General features: G+C 47.5%; 1 protein-coding gene across 1 annotated transcript in view; it reads right to left on the bottom strand.

Moving 5' to 3' along the window:
• Positions 1 to 17,365, bottom strand: part of PITPNM3 (PITPNM family member 3) — a 65,756-nt gene extending 48,391 nt beyond the window's left edge. Inside the window, exons 1-2 of the mRNA XM_015409115.1 lie at positions 17,320 to 17,365; positions 13,618 to 13,665 (exon numbers count right to left, since the gene is read on the bottom strand). Of these exons, the coding sequence (XP_015264601.1) occupies positions 13,618 to 13,665; positions 17,320 to 17,365 (94 nt within the window). The remainder of the gene's footprint in view (positions 1 to 13,617; positions 13,666 to 17,319) is intronic.
• Between the last annotated feature and the right edge of the window lie 1,250 nt (positions 17,366 to 18,615).

Raw genomic sequence — 18,615 nt, forward strand, 5'->3', positions numbered from 1 at the left:
AACTTTCTAATCTCTCATCATTGATGTCTGGAGTTAGATCCCTGCAGAGGCCATTTCAAAAGTTATTGGGGGGAATTCAACCCACCCTGGAGGGATTTTTTTACTTTTTGGATTTTTCTGCACACTTAGGAAGGCCCATGACTATGTAGGAAAAGCTGTTGGGGAAGAGTGAGCCAGCGCTGTCCGAAGACATTTCCATGGTCATGTGGCCGGCATGACTAAACAACAAGGCGCACGGAACGCTGCTGAACTACCGACCTTCCACAGCCTGCAGTTCAGCGTCTTAACCACTTGAGCCACCGCAGCTCTCTCTGTTAAAACTGCTTACGTGTAACCAACAATAAGAAGTTCCCTTCGGTTTGGTTTTATGAGTGAATGGCAGCTGAGGGATTGTCTATGTTTTCCTCATGGACCAAGGCCAGCGAATCAGGGCTCTTGTCTGACCTTTCCATGGTGAATCAGACCTCACAGTTAGTCAAGTCCTGTTGCTTAGGGTTTGGGCTTCTCATCCATATAAATTCCCCCAAACTTCTTTACTGAAGAAAAAGGGAACTAACGTTTCCAGCAATTGCCCAGTTTACACCTGCCTTTACCAACTGAGGCTCTGGCGTTGGCTGAAAAGAGCACAGGAATAATTTCTTCCACCGCAGCCGAAATCTTTGAAACAGTCTGAAAGAAGAGATGCCGACACCAGACGCCAGGCACCAAAGGGCCCAGCCACGGGGATTTTCCCTTGGACAAAGCCCCAAATCTTGGGGCTTGTCATTCTCCAAAGAGGTCAAGATTGCTCTTTGGTGTGTCCCTTAAGGTTAAGATCAAGGGTAGGTCAACCTGTCTCTCTGGATGTCAGATTGAAGCTCTGACTTACTGGAGGCATAGGTTTGAAGAGTGCTGGCAGAAGGTTTGGTCTTCTAACAGCAAGCAACTGGTTATGTTACTGTTGACAACGAAATCGAAGCATCAAGATTTAATTTTTCAGATATACGTTGTTAAAAATAATCAAATTCAGCCTTCCGTCAGCCCGGCCTCCCCCGCAGCCGCCTTCAAGCTTTAATTGGGGTAAGGCGAGAACTACACATGAGTAGCACTAAGACTGTGTCAGCCAAATGGCTACTCAGAAATGAACCTATCTATTTCCAGATACTGGAAGCTGTCATTCAAGATGCTAGGACGTGGGGTAACCAAGGTGTTGAAGATCGAAAGCTGGCCTTTCCAGTAGAAGCATATTCACAAACAATTAAAGGGAGAGAGTGGGAGAGGATGGTAAGCAAGGGACTTAAATGCTGGGTAAGAAAACAACAAAGTAGAATTTCTAAAAATGAGAGGAGTGCCACATAAAGTGAGGAGTGCCACATAAAGTGCCACATAAAGCCCATTTGGAGATCTGGTTAATGAATACACTGGAGTCAGACATTAAATGTGGCTGTAGAAATGGAAACAGTCCCAAGACCTCACAGTTAGTCAAGTCCTGTTGCTTAGGGTCTGGGCTTAGGGTTTGCTTAGGGTTTGTCAGCAAACAAAATATACCATAAACAAAGAAGCTGTTAATTTTTCAGAGAAATAAATACTACAAAATAACGGGCCTAGGTACTGTAGAAAAGAGCAAGAGTGCAATAGCACTTTAGTAAAGGTAAAGGTTCCCTTGCTCGAAAGCCAGTCGAGTCCGACTCTAGGGTTGCGGTGCTCATCCCCGTTTCAAAGCCGAAGAGCCAGCGCTGTCCGAAGACGTTTCCATGGTCATGTGGCCGGTATGACTAAACACCAAGGCGCACGGAACGCTGTTACCTTCCCACCGAACTGGTACCTATTTATCTACTTGCAATTTCTTGCTTTCAACTGCTAGATTGGCAGGAGCTGGAACTAGAGACGGGAGCTCACTCCGCCATGCGGCAACCCGGGTCTCGAACTGCTGAACTACTGACCTTCCACAGCCTGCAGTTCAGCGTCTTAACCACTTGAGCCACCGCTTTAAAGACTAACAAAATCTGTGGCAGGGTTATGAGCTTTTGTGAGTCACTGCTCACGTCTTCAGATAACAGAAAATAAAGAAGTGAGCAGTGCCACAAATTTTGTTCGTTTTTAAGGTGCTATTGGACTCTTGCTCTTCTCTATGGCTATAAACAGACTAATATGGCTACCCGTCTTGGGTTGAGGTGCTGTTTGCTAAGATGACCTGGGCCGGTTAAGACTGAACCAGGTAATAAGGTGTTAAGGGGGGGGGGGGGGGTGAGCGTTAAACCCTTAGTGTGAAGCATTACCAAAACAAGATCCTGCCAGCTGTGACCCTGACGCCGAAGGTACCAACAGAGAAAATAGTTCCGGCCACAGATGGCACCGCAATATAACGAGAGCCGCTGAAGGGCCCGGCGCTCTGTGGGGAAGGGAGAGAGGACTGTGTAGAAAAACAGAGAAATTTCATTAGCCACTGAAATGGAGCTGATTACAGGGAAAATTATGTGTTTTTCTATTTACTGGAGAAGCTTTAATGAGGTAAAATTATAACGAGGCTTAGCGGGACTCACTGAACCTCCCAGGTGAGGTAACAGCTTTTTACCCGTTTTTTTTCTTGGCAATCTTTACTTATACCGTCATTACCACAATTTATGTTAATTACATCATTATGCAAACTACGGTAACAAAAGAGGTCAAATCAAATCCCATACAGAAGGTGGAACCCAGGAAGTATAATAGCTCACAGTTATGAAAGAAGGCCGAGGGAGGCTGCTGCATTTTTAAAAAGTAACCTAATACAGACGGGGGCGGGGAGCGGGGGATGAACCAACATTTGGAGGGTTTCACAATTTGAAAAAAGCTGGAAAATGCAAGGTGAAGAAGGCCTCTGGCAGACTCACAATCCTGTGACCTCCCAGATAGGGTCCTTCATGACAGAATGTCACATCCTGCACTGAGAGCCAGTTTGGTGTAGTGGTTAAGAGCGGTGGACTCTAATCTGGAGAACCAGGTTTGATTCCCCGCGTCTCCACTTGAAGCCAGCTGGGTGACCTTGGGCCAGTCACAGTTCCCTCAGCCCCTGAAATAAACCTAGCTCACCACAAAAAAAAGCTAGCGTTTCAGGCTGCCAGACAATCTTTGGATCTCCTGGCAATACTACACCCACTGTCATTAGATAATTAATTAATTAGCATCCTGCGCTTTGCATAAAGAAGAGTTGGTTTTTGAGACCCATAAGGAGTCTCAAAGTGGCTTACAATCACCTTCCCTTCCTCTCCCCACAACAGATACCTTGTGAAGCAGGTGGGGCTGAGAGAATGTGGAAAGAACTGTGACTGGCCCAAGGTCACCCGGCTGGCTTTAAGTGGAGGAGTAGGGGATCAAACCTAGTTCTCCAGATTAGAGTTTGCTGCTCTTAACTGCTACACCATGCCAGAAGTGGTACAGAATGGCTGAACCGAGTGACGTCACCACCCCAAAAAAGTTTCGCAGGTCAAAGAGTGAAGGATTATGCTGCTCTTGGGAAGGATGGGTGCTTAGAGGTGTTGCAGGGATCTGTCTCTGTCTGCCTTCCATCCTCGCTTTAACAATGTCTTTGTGCGATCTCATCCAAGCCTACACATCTGATATTTCCACTCCTAAGTCTCTGTTATCGCCATCCTAAAGCTAATAGCTTGTATCCTGTCTGGAAGAAGTTCCTCCAGCCTAAAGAAGCCTTACGTCTTTTCCCATTGGAGGACAAAGCTGTTTACATAGTCTTCTTCCATTGGAGGGAAAGCTTCAAACTTGGCTTACTGGGAATGGTAGGTTACAGCCCAGGATACATGTCCACAACTGAATGTCTCATCTTTTCCCCCAAGCCTTTTCTCCTTGTTCGAGCTCCATATCTGCTGACAATATCACCAACTACCCTGTCGAATGAGCACAAAGAATTGGCTTTTTCCCCACCCTCCCCACAAACCTGCCCTATCAATGGGAACCTGCAGATGCGGTGGAGACTTCCACAGAAAATGGCCACAAGAGTCACCAAACAGAGCTTGGAGCCACCAAACAGACAGAGTCATCCTTGCTTGGTGGTAGTTCTTTATTTGGGAACCAAAACTTAAGACAGTATTTGTTTTCCCCAAAAAACTACTCCACGAGAAAGAGAACAGGAGAGATTCTTATCTGTGGAAACGCTTTGCGCATCTGGCTTTGTCTGGTTTAACAAATGGAGGAATTGAAGACAGGGAAGCTTTGACTCTCAAAAGCTTCTACCGTGAAACTCTTGCTCATCTCCAAGGTGCTCCAGGACTCAAATCTCACTGATCCAGGAATGAAAGAGTCCTTCATAAAGTCACCAGCCATTCTGTGTAGTTAACTTTTGCTGAAAAGGAGCCAGGTCACTCTTGCAAAGCGTAAAGAAACAGATGAGTGAATAGTCACCCAGCAAAGGCCAGGTTTAGAAGAAAAGGCCAGGTCTAGAAGAAAACACTGATTGGAACTCAGGATTCTGGCTGTACCAGATCCTTCGGGACCATCCAGGATCTGTTTACACAACTAATGTTCTAAGCCAGCCTGTAGCTACAGCAGCACTACTGGGGGGCTTCGCCCCCTTCCTTAAAGGACCCCTGCTTCTTCCCAAAAGCATTTAAAGGGATCCTTTAAATGCGTTTGAGAAGAAGCAGGGGTGGCACATACCCCTCTCCCTCCCTTCCTGCAAAATTTAAAGGGCCCTTCAGCTGATCGGTGGGGAGTACGTGGCCTGCCCATCAGCTGGAGGGCCCTTTAAACCTTGCAGATGGGGAGGGAGAGGGGCAAGTGCCATCCCCCTTCATTATGGCAAATAATGGCAGCCCCACCAGCAAAATATTTTGCCCCACAAGCCACAAAATCCTGGCTACATGCCTGGTTCTAAGGCTACAACCAGAGAGCAGTCATTCTCAGCTAGCCAGGCTAGCCCTAAGGGTTTCCTATGCTGACTGCTAGGGGGCATTTGCTGGTCACTGTGCTCCTTTAGGGAAACAGAGACTCCGCCTATCAAGGGTATCAAGCCTTGCCAAAAATAAAAGGAACAGAGCTGCAGCCGACCATTTCACTGCAAGGCTGAGTAACCCACCACCACCCAGATAACTAAAGCGGCAAGAGCAAAGGCCCCCTGCGTATGCACGTTCTAGTCCACCAAGGGACCATGCAAGTAAACTGTGAAGGCAGAAGGCAGCTCCTTTAATCGGAAGCGGCAGACCTCATTTTGCATTCCAGGCGCCCCACCTGGAGTGCTTCCTAATACAGCTGTAGATAACTAGCTGTGTCATAGCTGCCATTTATCAGATGGGGTCCAGGTTGCCAGAATAGACTCAAGCTGCTGAAAGATGTTAGCGTTCCCTTGGAAGCCTCCATTACTCAAGAGGACAGTCTTCTTGCATTAAACGCTGAGCAGCTGCTGTTATGCAAATGCACCATGGGATTTCAGCACCAATAAGCCCTTTAGTCTGATAAACCTGGGAGGGCTGCGGGAGACAGACCAAGACGAGAGGGGATCGCAGGGGGGAAAGACATGCTCACAACCCGATTTAACAGGCATTCATTTGTGCCACGGAACAGAGGAAACAATACACTAATCCTCACTGCAAAGAAGAATGTGGCTTTGGACGTTTACTGCGTACCCTCATTTACATCTGCAGGAAATTATTTCAGAACTGGTTTACAAAAAGCTTACCGAGGAGAACACCTCAGATTAGAAACACAGACACAGCACCGTTCCATGGGAAACTGACCCTAATTCTGGAGCACAGGACACTAAAGTCCTGTCTGTGCATTGCAGCCATGAGGGCTTAGAAACCTTTTTAAAAACTGTCAGCAGGCTGAGACTCTACAGTGATTTCGGATTTCAAGCTGGCGTGTTGAAGCCACAGAGGGAAAACAAATAGAAATTCGCAGCAAGGCTAAACTAACAGGGATTGCAGGAGATGTGCAGGCAGTGCTCTATGGCTATTCTAGCCCAAATTATGCCAACCCCTTAATGTGTGGCTTCTGAGGGAGAGAGAACCAAGGCCATTTGTAGCCACACTTGTCGGTGTTTGTAGTCTTTCACACATTACAAACTGGCAAGCGGACTTGTCACTGAGTGTACCAATGACTCCTCGACAGGACTGCGACCGATGTATTTATAAAAACATGGAACTGCATTTCCCACAGAGCACGTTTTAAGGAGTAAACAGAACCAGGGCTATTTTTGGGCAGGAACGCACAGGAACGGAGTTCTGGCTGGCTCCTGAGTTGGCCACGCCCAGCAGGAACTCATTAGCATAATAAGACACACCCAACAGCAGAAAATCATTAGGATTGGCTACATTAGGGGTGTGTGGCCTAACATGCAAAGGAGTTCCTGCTCCAAAAAAAGGCCCTGGGTTTTGACAACAAACAAGGTAAACAGAATAAGAAGCAAAAGGTGGGTGTGGATGGATAACCACACTTCTGGTAACATAGGGGTGCGCCCTAATGTGCTAATGAGCTGTGCAGTCAGGGGTGTGGCCTAATATGCTAATGAGTTTATGCTGTTGGGTGTGGCCTATTATGCTAATGAGTTCCTGCTGGGTTTTTTCTACAAAAAGAGCCCTGTAACAGAACAATGGAATGTGTGCAGCGGTCCTGTCACTGGACTTCAATTAACACTTACTGAGCCACAGACAGCAAGAGGGGAAGGCAAGACAGGGATGGATGGGAAGCCACATACACTCTGTCTCTCACACACTTGTTAGCGACATAGGCGCCCCTCTACGTGGTATGATAACAGCATGGGAACTGCCTTTCATGTGGTTTCACATTGCAAGTCTGGCACAATGCCAGCAAGGCCACTGGCCATGCCCATCCACCCAGACAATCTCTCTCTCACACACGCCTGAATCCCAGACTGACAACCATTGCAGGGGCACATTCTGCACTACAGCCTGCCCACGTGACGCTCGGACCTTCGATGCCATGGCAGTGCTTGTGGGATGAAGGTTATGGGGAAAAACAGTTCCAGAGTTGATACCGTAACATAACCTGTTTCTATAAAGAGCTCTAAGGGTTACAGATGGAGATGCACAAATTGTCATCCCCCACATTATTGCTTCAAATTTTTTTCGTTTGCTTCAATTATATTTGTTATGATTCCCATTTGGAATGATCAGGCTATGTTTCTGGCTGCAGAGATTCAGATGTTGCTTTTGTCCCCCTCAGGGGTCTTAGGAAGATCCAGTGGGGCTGTGATTTGGCCCACTCCCTGCCTGGATCTCCCCATAACGCTTGCCTGGCTGAAGAAGGTAACCTCATCTCCAGCTCTGTATTGCTTTGATCTTAACCAGATGTTATGTCCTCAGGAAAGATTTCCTCTTTAGCCAGCAGGCTGCTTGACTGCCCCTCTCCCCACCACGTAACTTGCTCAAATAACCCCTACCCTGGCCTGTCCACGAGAGTTTCCTGGCACACCTTAATAAGAACCCCAGCTGTTTCTGAGTCCACTATACAGAGAACCTTTTCAAGCATTGCAAAAATTCACACTCTACAACAGGGGTCCTCAACACGGTGCCCGTGAGCAACATGGCACCCGCCAACACCTTTTCTGGAGCCTGCCAGGTGTTTTTTAGAACGTGGGTGGGGCCAGGCGGGGCTTTTCCCCAGCAAGGTTTCTGATTGGCTGTGCAGGTTTTTTAAAAAGGTTGCATTGGCAGCAGCTACCAGCAATGCTCCCTCTAAGCTGTGGCGTCTTGTGAGCAAAAATTTTATTTTGTGAGCTACTGGCATTAAAGGTGTTGAACGAGCCACTTGGCTACTGCATCAATTAGTTTGCTCTGGAGCCCTTGGAAGCCTCCATTACTCCATTATTCCTGAGCTAAGACAAAAATGTGTGAACCAGAGGCTAAAAAACGGTGAGCTAGCTCAGCTTAGAGGGAACAATGGCTACCAGTACAGTACAAGAGTCTTCACTTTGTGACTGGAGGTAAGCTGCAGCAGCCATTCTGTGGCTGGCTCCACCTCCAGCGGCAGTCATTTGGTTGTGCCCACCATGCTGTGTCCAAATTCCAAAGGTGCCCTCAGGCTCAAAAAAGGTTGGGGACCCCTGCTCTACCATAATGACCACCCATCACGCACAATGATTGTGCACACTGCCTGCAATCCTGACATGAGCAGTCACCTTGTCTTGCCAGTGGGCAATGCACGCCTTTACCATGCATGTACAACTTCAGTACGGTTCAGTGCAAACCCTGACAAATCCAGCAGTTATTTTGTACCATGGTAAATATATGTGTTGCTCTCATTCCCATAAACAAACTGGCTGCACACATCAGGAAGACTCTGGGCAGTGTGTGCTTTGATTCTGTGAGACTGGTGGGCTCCCGGTGTGTTATCAGAACATATGAAAGGACTGGCTGAGAGGAACCTCCCAAACAAGGGGAAAGGGCCCCTCTCTCCATCAGATGCAGAAGTGGGAAGCAGTTCAGACAGAACAGAGTTGCCCACATCAGGCCAGAGGCCAGCTGAGCAGATCAGAAGCAGGGAACAGTTCTGGTGGGTCCGGCAGAGACAGGGTTAGCTCTGGCTAACAAACCGGGGTCCACAAGAGAGAATCCAGGGGTAAGATCAAAAACAGGGTCAAGAGCAGTGTTCCCTCTAAGCTGAGTTAGTGTGAGGTAGCTCACAGTATTTCAGCCTCTAGCTCACACATTTTTGCCTTGGCTCAGGAAGGAGGGCTCCAGAGCAAACTAATTCATGCAGTAGCCAAATGGCTCGCTCACAACTTTCATGCCAGCAGCTCACAAAGTAGAATTTTTGCTCACAAGACTCCACTGCTTAGAGGGAACATTGGTCAAGATCAGCAGCAGAAATGCTGTCCTCAGGGGGAAGGCAAGGCTCGAAATCAAACGCTGACAGCCTGAGGACGGAGCGGCAACAGTTGTCTTTGCCCTGACCTGACTGGCCCAGGCTCACCTGGTTTCGTCAGATCTGGGAAGCTAAGTAGGGTCGGCCCTGGTTAGTGCTTGGATGGGAGACCGCCAGGGAACACCGTGGCTGCCACACAGAGGCACACAAAGCCTCTTGCTTTGAAAACCCTGCTGGGGTCATCGTAAGTCAGCTGTCACTTGACAGCACTTTCCATCACTGTAGCTGTCTTTGTACAATGAACAATTCGGCCAGACTGAAAGGGCAAAGACTAGAGGTAGCAGCAGCTTTACCCCCAGGACAGAATTCTTCTTAGGTTCCTTTGGGCTTAGCCACACATTCAAGAGGACAGAATTAAAAGGCCATGGGAGCGGGGTGGGTGGGGAGCAGAAGACAAAATCAAAGCCCGGTCCGGGGGAATGGAAAAGCGCAGAGAGCCTTTGCAAGAGCATCAACAATGCAACCCACGGGCCTGAAAAGCCTCCTTAAAAATCGCTCTCCTAAAGCCGCGAACAAACTTTCTGCGGAGTTGGCAGCCAGATCTCTTCAAAGCCCTCATACTTCTCGCACGGCCGAATGACTCTTTGGTTTTGCCTCCACAACAGAGTCCTGCGGTGGACACTCTGCTGATCGGCAGAGAAGAGAGAGAAAAAACTCACCCATGGGCATGCAGAGGGCAAGGAGACCTCATTTTCTCTTGCAAGACTTCTCATTTCCAGGTAGGAAAGGAGAGAGCCGAGACCTTTCTCAGTCCAGTCTGTTCTCCAGGCTTGTCTTTGCTAAAAGACAATACTGGTTTTAGAGCACTTGCACTTCCCCAAAAATAATCCTGGGGACTGCAGTTTGGTGCAGGTACTGAAAAGTCTCAGGGGCCCTTTGGCTCACTCCCCATCCCCCCCAAAAGCTACAATTCCCAGATTTCCCTAGTAAGCCAGAATGACTGTTTAATCAGTTGAAATCTGTACTGTGGATTGCAGTCATGTCCTTCACATCATGGGAACACCGTGGCTGCCACACAGAGGCACACAAAGCCTCTTGCTTTGAAAACCCTGCTGGGGTCATCGTGAGTCAGCTGTCACTTGACAGCCCTTTCCATCACTGTAGCTGTCTTTGTACAATGAACAATTCGGCCAGACTGAAAGGGCAAAGCCTAGAGGTAGCAGCAGCTTTACCCCCAGGACAGAATTCTTCTTAGGTTCCTTTGGGCTTAGCCACACATTCAAGAGGACAGAATTAAAAGGCCATGGGAGCGGGGTGGGTGGGGAGCAGAAGACAAAATCAAAGCCCGGTCCTGGGGAATGGAAAAGCGCAGAGAGCCTTTGCAAGAGCATCAACAATGCAACCCACGGGCCTGAAAAGCCTCCTTAAAACTTGCTTTCCCAAAGCCGCGAAAGAAACTTTCTGCTGAGTTGGCAGCCAGATCTCTTCAAAGCCCTCATACTGCTCGCACGGCCGAATGACTCCGTGGTTTTGCCTCCACAACAGAGTCCTGCGGTGGACACTCTGCTGATCGGCAGAGAAGAGAGAGAAAAAACTCACCCATGGGCATGCAGAGGGCAAGGAGACCTCATTTTCTCTTGCAAGACTTCTCATTTCCAGGTAGGAAAGGAGAGAGCCGAGACCTTTCTCAGTCCAGTCTGTTCTCCAGGCTTGTCTTTGCTAAAAGACAATACTGGTTTTAGAGCACTTGCACTTCCCCAAAAATAATCCTGGGGACTGCAGTTTGGTGCAGGTACTGAAAAGTCTCAGGGACCCTTTGGCTCACTCCCCATCCCCCCCAAAAAGCTACAATTCCCAGATTTCCCTACTAAGCCAGAATTACTGTTTAATCAGTTGAAATCTGTACAGTTGAAATCTGATTGCAGTCATGTCCTTCACATCGTACTAGAATCAACTATACAATGCTTAGTTTTTTTTAAATGGAAGAAGTCCACACTTTTAGGAAAGTTGCAAACCTTTGGCCAGCTTATTTCTCTAATCCTAGATATATGGGAGCTTGCTACAATTACATAGGAAAGCAAAAACTCGGCTTCTTGAAAACAGGAGGGCCTGGATAGAAACACTGCTCAGATCTACAAAGGACTACCATGCTCAGCAGGGAAAAGACCTGCCATCACTCTTGTGGACAAGGCGAGAACCGAGAGGATCCCAAAAGCATTTGGGGCACCCCTCCCCTTTGGAAGAAGTGTTTTGCCTTCCAGCTGCAGGATGATGGGGCGGGCAAGGTTATGTGGCAGACCTTCTTACTGCTTGAGGTCTTTTTGAGAGGCTGAGATAGCATTTGGCTGAATCTGTTCAGATGGATTTAGACTCTGAAGCAGGTGGCTAAGAATGAAGGATCCCTTAGGGTCAAAGTACACTTGGCTTTTTGGCTCTGTGACTGTAATGTACAGTCCAGCTGCAAAAAGCAGAAGAGCTGTGATGCAGGTCATGGTTATGGTCATGAAGGGGGAGGGTTTTAGCTGTCCTCGCACCCATTTGTTCTAATCAGAAATCCCTTTTATGGCCTTTAAGCCCTGGTGTTTTTGGTGTTTTTTTTAAATAAGTGCCTGTATTGTGCCTGTCTTTTTTCTGTATTTGCTAAAAATAGCTGGGAGGGAACTGGTTTAGGGGCAAAGAGTTAAACCCTCCCTTGCCAAGCACTACAGTCCCAACTGATATCCTGAGCCCCCCACCCCTCCCATGGCTGTTTTTTGCAGCTACGTTTCATACCGGGAAAACCCAGTCATGGGTTTCCAAATTAACATGTAGTTCAGTCCTCATGGCCCCTGCTGGATATTTCCAAGGACGTCCAACAGTGGAAGACGATGGTGCCCTGTCCTTTGATATGGGGGGATTGACTGGTTAGATTCTGGCTTCTGGCTTGGGGGTGTGCTGGCATTCAATGCACAGTGAGGTTGCTTTTCAGCTTTATCATTCTAATGTTTTTTTAAAAAAAAAGAATGCTAAAATTATAGAGAAAAGCTACTGCGTCACAGCATTACTGGGGCGGGGGGGAGACTCCTCTTATTCTCACATTCCCAAAAGAAATCAGCTACTTTCTACCATCTGTTGCGCTATTACAAGCTGTTTATAATAACAAATCTGTCAAAGAGAAATCAACTTGCACACATATGCTTTCTATTAGCAAATTATAAAAGAATACTCGAAGTTAACCAAAGGCCAAGATACTTGCTGGCTACAAAGACATGGTGACAGAAGGGAAAACTAAACACAGGGGAGGGGCCGTGGCTCAGTGGCAGAGCATCTGCTCGGCATGCAGAAGATTCCAGGTTCAACACCACCCCCCATCTCCAGTTGAAAGGATCAGGTAGAGTAGGTGATGGGAAAGACTTGAAACTGAGACCCTGGAGAGCTGCCGCCAGTCAGACTGAGTAGGCCGTACTGAACCTGAAGGGCCAATGATTTGACTGTGCGTGCAGAAATGCCTTTGGTATCACACTGGGTCCAGAGGGGCTTTCCATGGAGCTTTACAATACCACTTTGGAATAAGCAGAAGTGAATCTTCATCTGCCACTTCTATTTATGGAAGGCTCGGCATGCAGAAGATTCCAGGTTCAACACCACCCCCCATCTCCAGTTGAAAGGATCAGGTAGAGTAGGTGATGGGAAAGACTTGAAACTGAGACCCTGGAGAGCTGCCGCCAGTCAGACTGAGTAGGCCGTACTGAACCTGAAGGGCCAATGATTTGACTGTGCGTGCAGAAATGCCTTTGGTATCACACTGGGTCCAGAGGGGCTTTCCATGGAGCTTTACAATTCCACTTTGGAATAAGCAGAGGTGAATCTTCATCTGTCACTTCTGTTTATGGAAGTGTGTATGTGTGTAAAGTTCTGTCAAGTTACAGACGACTTATTGCAACCCCGTAGTGTTTCTAAGGCAAGAGACTGACAGAGGTGGTTTGCCATTGCCTTCTTCTGCACAGCAACCCTGGAATTCCTTGGCAGTCTCCCATCCAAACACTAACCAGAGCCCACCCTGCTAAGCTTCTGACGTCTGATGAGATCAGGGAAGCCCAGGTCACGGAGGGTAGTCGACACATAATCAAGAGCCTCTGAGCCTACTAAGATTAAGGACAGCCATGTAAATACTGAGAACTTCCAAGGCCTCCTTTTCAATTATACCACCAGATTTAGACAGACAGGCACAGAGAGAGGCAAGTCTTGATGGCTGCCCGCAAAGTTATGGATCTCCCTCCCACTAGAGGCTCACCAAAGTTCAAGCCTAAGCATCTTTTGGTGATAACACCTGTATGGAGTTCAACATTCCTTTGGTGAAGGCTGGCTGGAGAAATTTCAATAAACGCGATGAGATTTTTCATTCAGCTCTGCTGGGTCGTCCACCCCACATACCCTTTAGGTACCTGCCTGGAGATTTCAGAAAAGGGCAAGCTACAAATCTAAACAGAGGAAGTGACAAAGACAGGACTTTGTCAACATTGGCTCTCTGATAGTTCAGCCCATGGGAGGACAGAAAGGAAGGACATTTCTCTGATGCCCAGGAAGAGACCCTCACGGTCACCTGCCGTCAACTAAACAAAGAAATCCACACACTGGAGAATGTTTGCAATGCTATAAATAATCAACTTCATGATCCCCAAAGGACTAAAGCCAAGTCTGATTTCTGCCTCCAGATGGCCTTAGAAAAGAGCATTATGAAGGATTTAAACCCAGTTGGTATTTTGTGTTTTTAGGCACAAAGCTCTCTTAGAATAACAGGCACCAAAAAAAAAAAGGAAAGGAAATGAGAGACAGACTCACGTTGTTTCTCCTGCAGAACGCCAGATGAGCAAAACGCAGGGTCTTCACCTATCGAAAAGTAAAAGGGCAACAGGGTTAGCATCTCTTTGAAGGCTAGCTGTTACCCAGTTCTCCCCGCTGTGTAACAAAGGGCCTGTTGCCTGCCCTGCCCATGCTTTCTGGCCCCAAAATTCCCATTGCCATGCCTGCAAATGGAAGTCGGTACAGGTAGGCTAGTCCAGCAATTACCTTCTCCAGCCTCCATCTGCTACCTCAGCAATGCTGCCCCCTGTGGCCACATCAGTCACAGTCATAAAATTAACAACCACACAATTCTTCACTATGGCACAAGAGAAGCCATAGACAGCAATGCCCCTTCCTCTCTTCAAGACAGCTCCAGAGATACCATTGCCAGTAATGAGCTCTGTCTACACCCAGACCGCCCCAGTCTGCAGTGATGTTTCCAGGGGATTCCACTGACAGCTAGTCCTGGAAAGGAGGAGCAATTCCAGGAACCAGGACTGAAGATCCTGACTACCTCCAGAGACGCAATCCCAGGTGTCCTGGTGCTGGTGCTCTGGGCTTTGGATTTGTATTCCATTAAATTATTACATATCATTTAGATTGCCTGCCCTTTGGGAACAGAAATGCATTTGGGAAAAGCTCCTGCTTGGTGTAGTGGTTAGGTGCACGGACTCTAATCTGGGAGAACCGGGTTTGATTCCCCACTCCTTCACTTGCACCTGCTGGATGACCTTGGGCAAGCCGTAGTTCCGATAAGAGCTGTTCTTGAAATAGAGCAGTTTCTGTCAAGAGCTCTCTCAGCCCCACCTACCTCACAGGGTGTCTGTTGTGGGGAGGGGAAGGGAAAGGAGTATGTAAGCCACTCTGAGACACCTTTGGGTAGTGAAGGGCGGGATATAAACCCAATCTCTTCTCTTCTTCTTCTGTAAGCCATGCTGGGCCACGGGACTCTACCACAGTACACCTGCCTGATTATTATGTGGAACTCACTGCCACAAACTGTAGTTCAGGCTCACAGGCATGGATGGGTTAGAAAAATTCACAGAGGGTTGGGACCACCATCTGTGATAGTCAAGTGTGGAGATTTGGGAATGACCCAGGATGGCCATCCTCCCCTCTTGAGCTTCTAGTTATCTGAAAGGTTGGGATCAGGGGTCATTTTGGGCTGGAGCGTGCTGGAACACCGCTCTGGCAGCACAGAAGGTCACAAGCCCCGCCCCCAGCTCCCCACTCCCTCCTTCTTCCCTTCTCTCTCTTTCTTTCCCTCCTTCTTTCCTTCTCTTTCTTTTCCTCTTTCCTTCTCACTTTTTATTCCCTTTCCTTCCTTCTTTCCTTCCTTCTTTCCTTCTCTCTACTCTCTAGCTTTCCTTCCCTCTTTCCTCCTTCTGTAGCCCAACTCTAGTCAGAAGGGGTTTAAACTTTAAACCCCTTCTCTCTTCGCTCCCCCCCCCCCCGCCCGGGGAAGGGGAGACTTTTGAAGATGCCTCCCCCCCCTTTTTGCTTCCCCTTTTGACATCACTGCTGGTGTCAGAGGGCATGGCATATGCTAATGGGCTATTATGCTAATAGCCTATTAGGTCTGTTAATGAGCTCCTGAAGCTCTTTTTGTATGAAATGACCCCTGGTTGGGATAATTCCAGATATCTGATCCTCATTGTTTTAACCTGAGCAATACCCTGCTGGCTTTATTTCTCCCTTGTGTGAGCCAGAACTACAGCTCTTTTTATTTGCACACCATTTCCCATTTCCTTGCTCCCCTGACAGTAAAAACATACGTTTTTAAGATTTGGGTATTCACAAGTCAGTATTATACACAGCTACTATTTTATATGTATAACCATTTTACATGTGCGAGCAACGTCATTTGTACGTTGCACATAAAAACGTGGACACAGACTAATCTACAAAAACAACAATTAAAAAAGGCAGACAACCAAAACCCTGAACAACAATTACGATGGAAAAGAAACAAATTTAGGGAAAACACCCCCGCATCCCTACTGGCTGGAAACAGAATCTTTGGTCTGATCAGGCAGGGTAGGGACTACATCCTTAAAAATGATGGCGACGAGGAGCAAGGCAGTCCCTGAAATACGCAGGGATCAGACTATGAAGGGTCTTTGGGAGGCTTAAGAACAAATAGCATCTTTGAGTTGCATTCTGAAGGAAAAAAGGGATCCAGTGCCGGCACAATGCATGAGAGAGTCTGTCGTGCTCCATGTTCTGTGGCTGCTGCTTTAGCAGCAAACTGTGGGTAAAGTAAAACATGCCGTCAAGTCACTGCCGACGTGTGGCGACCCCTTGAAGTTCCACCTCGTGGGGTTTTGAGGCGACAGATGAGCAGAGGTGGTTTGCCATTGCCTGCGTCTGCACAGCAACCCCGTCTTCACTGGTGGCCTCCCGTCCAAGTATCAATCCTGCTTAGCTTCCAAGCTCTGATGAGATCAGGATCGTCTACACTGTTGGAGTTGCTACAAAACCATGGGTGCAACTAGAGATGTGAAGGCCCGGAAAAAAACCGGAAAAATTCGGGAGGAAACCGTTTTTTCCCCGAAGCCTTTTTGTTTTTTTCCGAAAAATTGAAAAAATTGAAAAAAAGAAAAGAAAAAAAAAGAAAATTGATTATGGAACGTTTTATTTTAACATGATGAATAAAATAGTTTAAGACAAGGTGTTCAAATATTTTCCAAATCATTTCTAAAATATATATTTTTGGTATCAGATTGATCTAATTTCTGTGCACTGAGGACAAGCAAGTCCTAGGTTACAAACTGAACTCTCCAATGCAAGAACAAGATGCATTTCTTCCTTTAGGAGGTGCGATTGTCAGAAGAAAATAAAAAAGTTTCAGTTTTGTTTTTGCATGTGGGTGGGTATTCTGTTTGTAATAATTGTTTGGACACACTATATTTTTATATGCTAATTGTGATAATTTCATGCCAAGTAAAAATGTCCATAGTCATATTTTATGTTCCTAAAGTAACAGAATGACTTTCAATCTAGAAAAGACAAAAGAAATGCTAATGTAGTATTTTTTTCAATGTTTCCGAAAATTTCCGTTTCCCCCCGGAAAAAACGGGTTTTTTTCCGAGCTTCAAAATTTCCGGAAATTTTACATCTCTAGGTGCAACTGCTTTATTCTATGTGCCGGTAACATTCCCAAGCAAAACCCAAATGCAACACACGCTGCTGGCCGTTTTACAAGACAGGCCCAATGCTGTTCTCAGCCGCAGAGCGTTACGTTTCCAGCGACAGTGACCTTCCAGATCCAGAGCACGGGGGCACGTCAGTCACAGGCCTGTTACCTTAATTAGAACCAATTAACAGGTTGGCTTCTGAAACACGGGATTGTCTGATGTGAAAAGAGGCCACAGAATTAGTGGCTTTGGCTGCAGCAGCAAGGGCAGGAAATTACATGTTATCACTGCCATCACAAGCCCCCTGGGTTGACGCAGGCCCATCTGAACACAGCCATCTTTCCAACAACCCTGCATCCCTTCAGGATGATTACTCATTTACTAAGTTAGATCTGCATGAAATTTTACTCTGGAACACAGGAGACCTTACTTTCCCCACACTTCCTTCCTGTGAACGTATGAAGTTGGCTTACGCTGAGCCAGACCAGCTGTCCAGCAAGCCGGAGTAGGGTTTCCTTTGGGGTCCCAAGCAGGTAGAGGCTTTTCTCTAACACCTGCTTACCTGAGGCACTTTCATTGGGGATGCCGCCAAGGACTGAGCCCAGCATTTTTGGCAGGCAAAGCGGGCCCTCTAGCTCAGAGCCCTGATCCAGTGTGCTGTTTCTCTGCACACCTGCCATTCATGCACATAAAATCAGAGTGGGAATTACTTGTGAAGAAGCACACCAGCCTGCTAAGTCAAGGAGCAGGCCGAGACTCCTGCTCATGAGTAGATTTGCTGGCTGGGAAAGCACCAAGACTCGGAAGACTAAAATTCAGACCAACGGCAGATTTCTGGTTTAATCTGTTATAACCCTACAGGGTAGGAAGGGTGGAGAGAGAGAGAGAGAGAGAGAGAGAGAGAGAGACTGCCCCTCTTCTTATAAGTTAAACTGGCTGGATCACAGACTGATTTGGAGGAAGGAAAAGGCAGGCTGGAATCTTCCATTTTAAGCACAATCGCAGGTAGGGAAGGATCTCACCAGCTTGCTCCCTGGAAAGACAGCTACCTGGGAGCAGATCGACTCAAAACTAAAGCACCCTAACCTCCTGCTTCAAGTGGCAAGCTTGCTTATGGCCAAGCGTCCCAATGCCAGGTCTGTTGCAGCAACAAGGAATAGAAAGGGAACCCCTGCGGCACTTTAAAGACTAACCAAACGTATTGCAGCATAAACTTCCTTGAGTCAGAGCTCACTTCAACAGATGAACTGGAGTATATATCCATTAGGTCAGGGGTCCCCAACCCTTCTGAGCCTGCGGGCACATTTGGAATTCTTAGACAGCATGAGGGGAACAGCCACAAAATGGCTACCACAAAATGGCCACCACAGGAGGCGGAGCCAGCCGCAAAATTATTGCCACAGTTTAACGTTAGGGGAAAAAGCTGCACAGCTAATCAAATCTTCAGTAGCCAATCAGAAGCCCTGCTGGGCAAAAGTCCTACCTGGCTCCACCCACTTCCTAAAAACACTTGGTGGGCGCCAGAAAAGGTATTGGTGAGTGCCACGGCGCCCCTGCATTAGGTACACCTTCGACACGTATGATGACATGAGCCTCTGACTCACAGAAGCTTATGCTGGAACAAGAGTGGCTAGTCTGTAAGGAGACACGGGACTTCTGTTTGACTCTGCTGCTAACAGACCAGTGCATCTGAAACATGGAGGAGCAATCAGGGATCCCACCTGGGGTGAGGTGGGGGCGACACCGGCTGTTCCTGAGAAACACAGTTGGAACTGCTGTTTACCCTGACTGCAAGGCTCCGTTCGGGGAAGGGTTGTAGAGCATCTGCTTGCCATGAAGAAGGTTCCCGGGTTCTATC

Source organism: Gekko japonicus, unplaced genomic scaffold (assembly GCF_001447785.1).
Source record: "Gekko japonicus isolate JY-2015 unplaced genomic scaffold, Gekko_japonicus_V1.1 scaffold98, whole genome shotgun sequence".
NCBI classification, from domain to species: Eukaryota; Metazoa; Chordata; class Lepidosauria; order Squamata; family Gekkonidae; genus Gekko; species Gekko japonicus.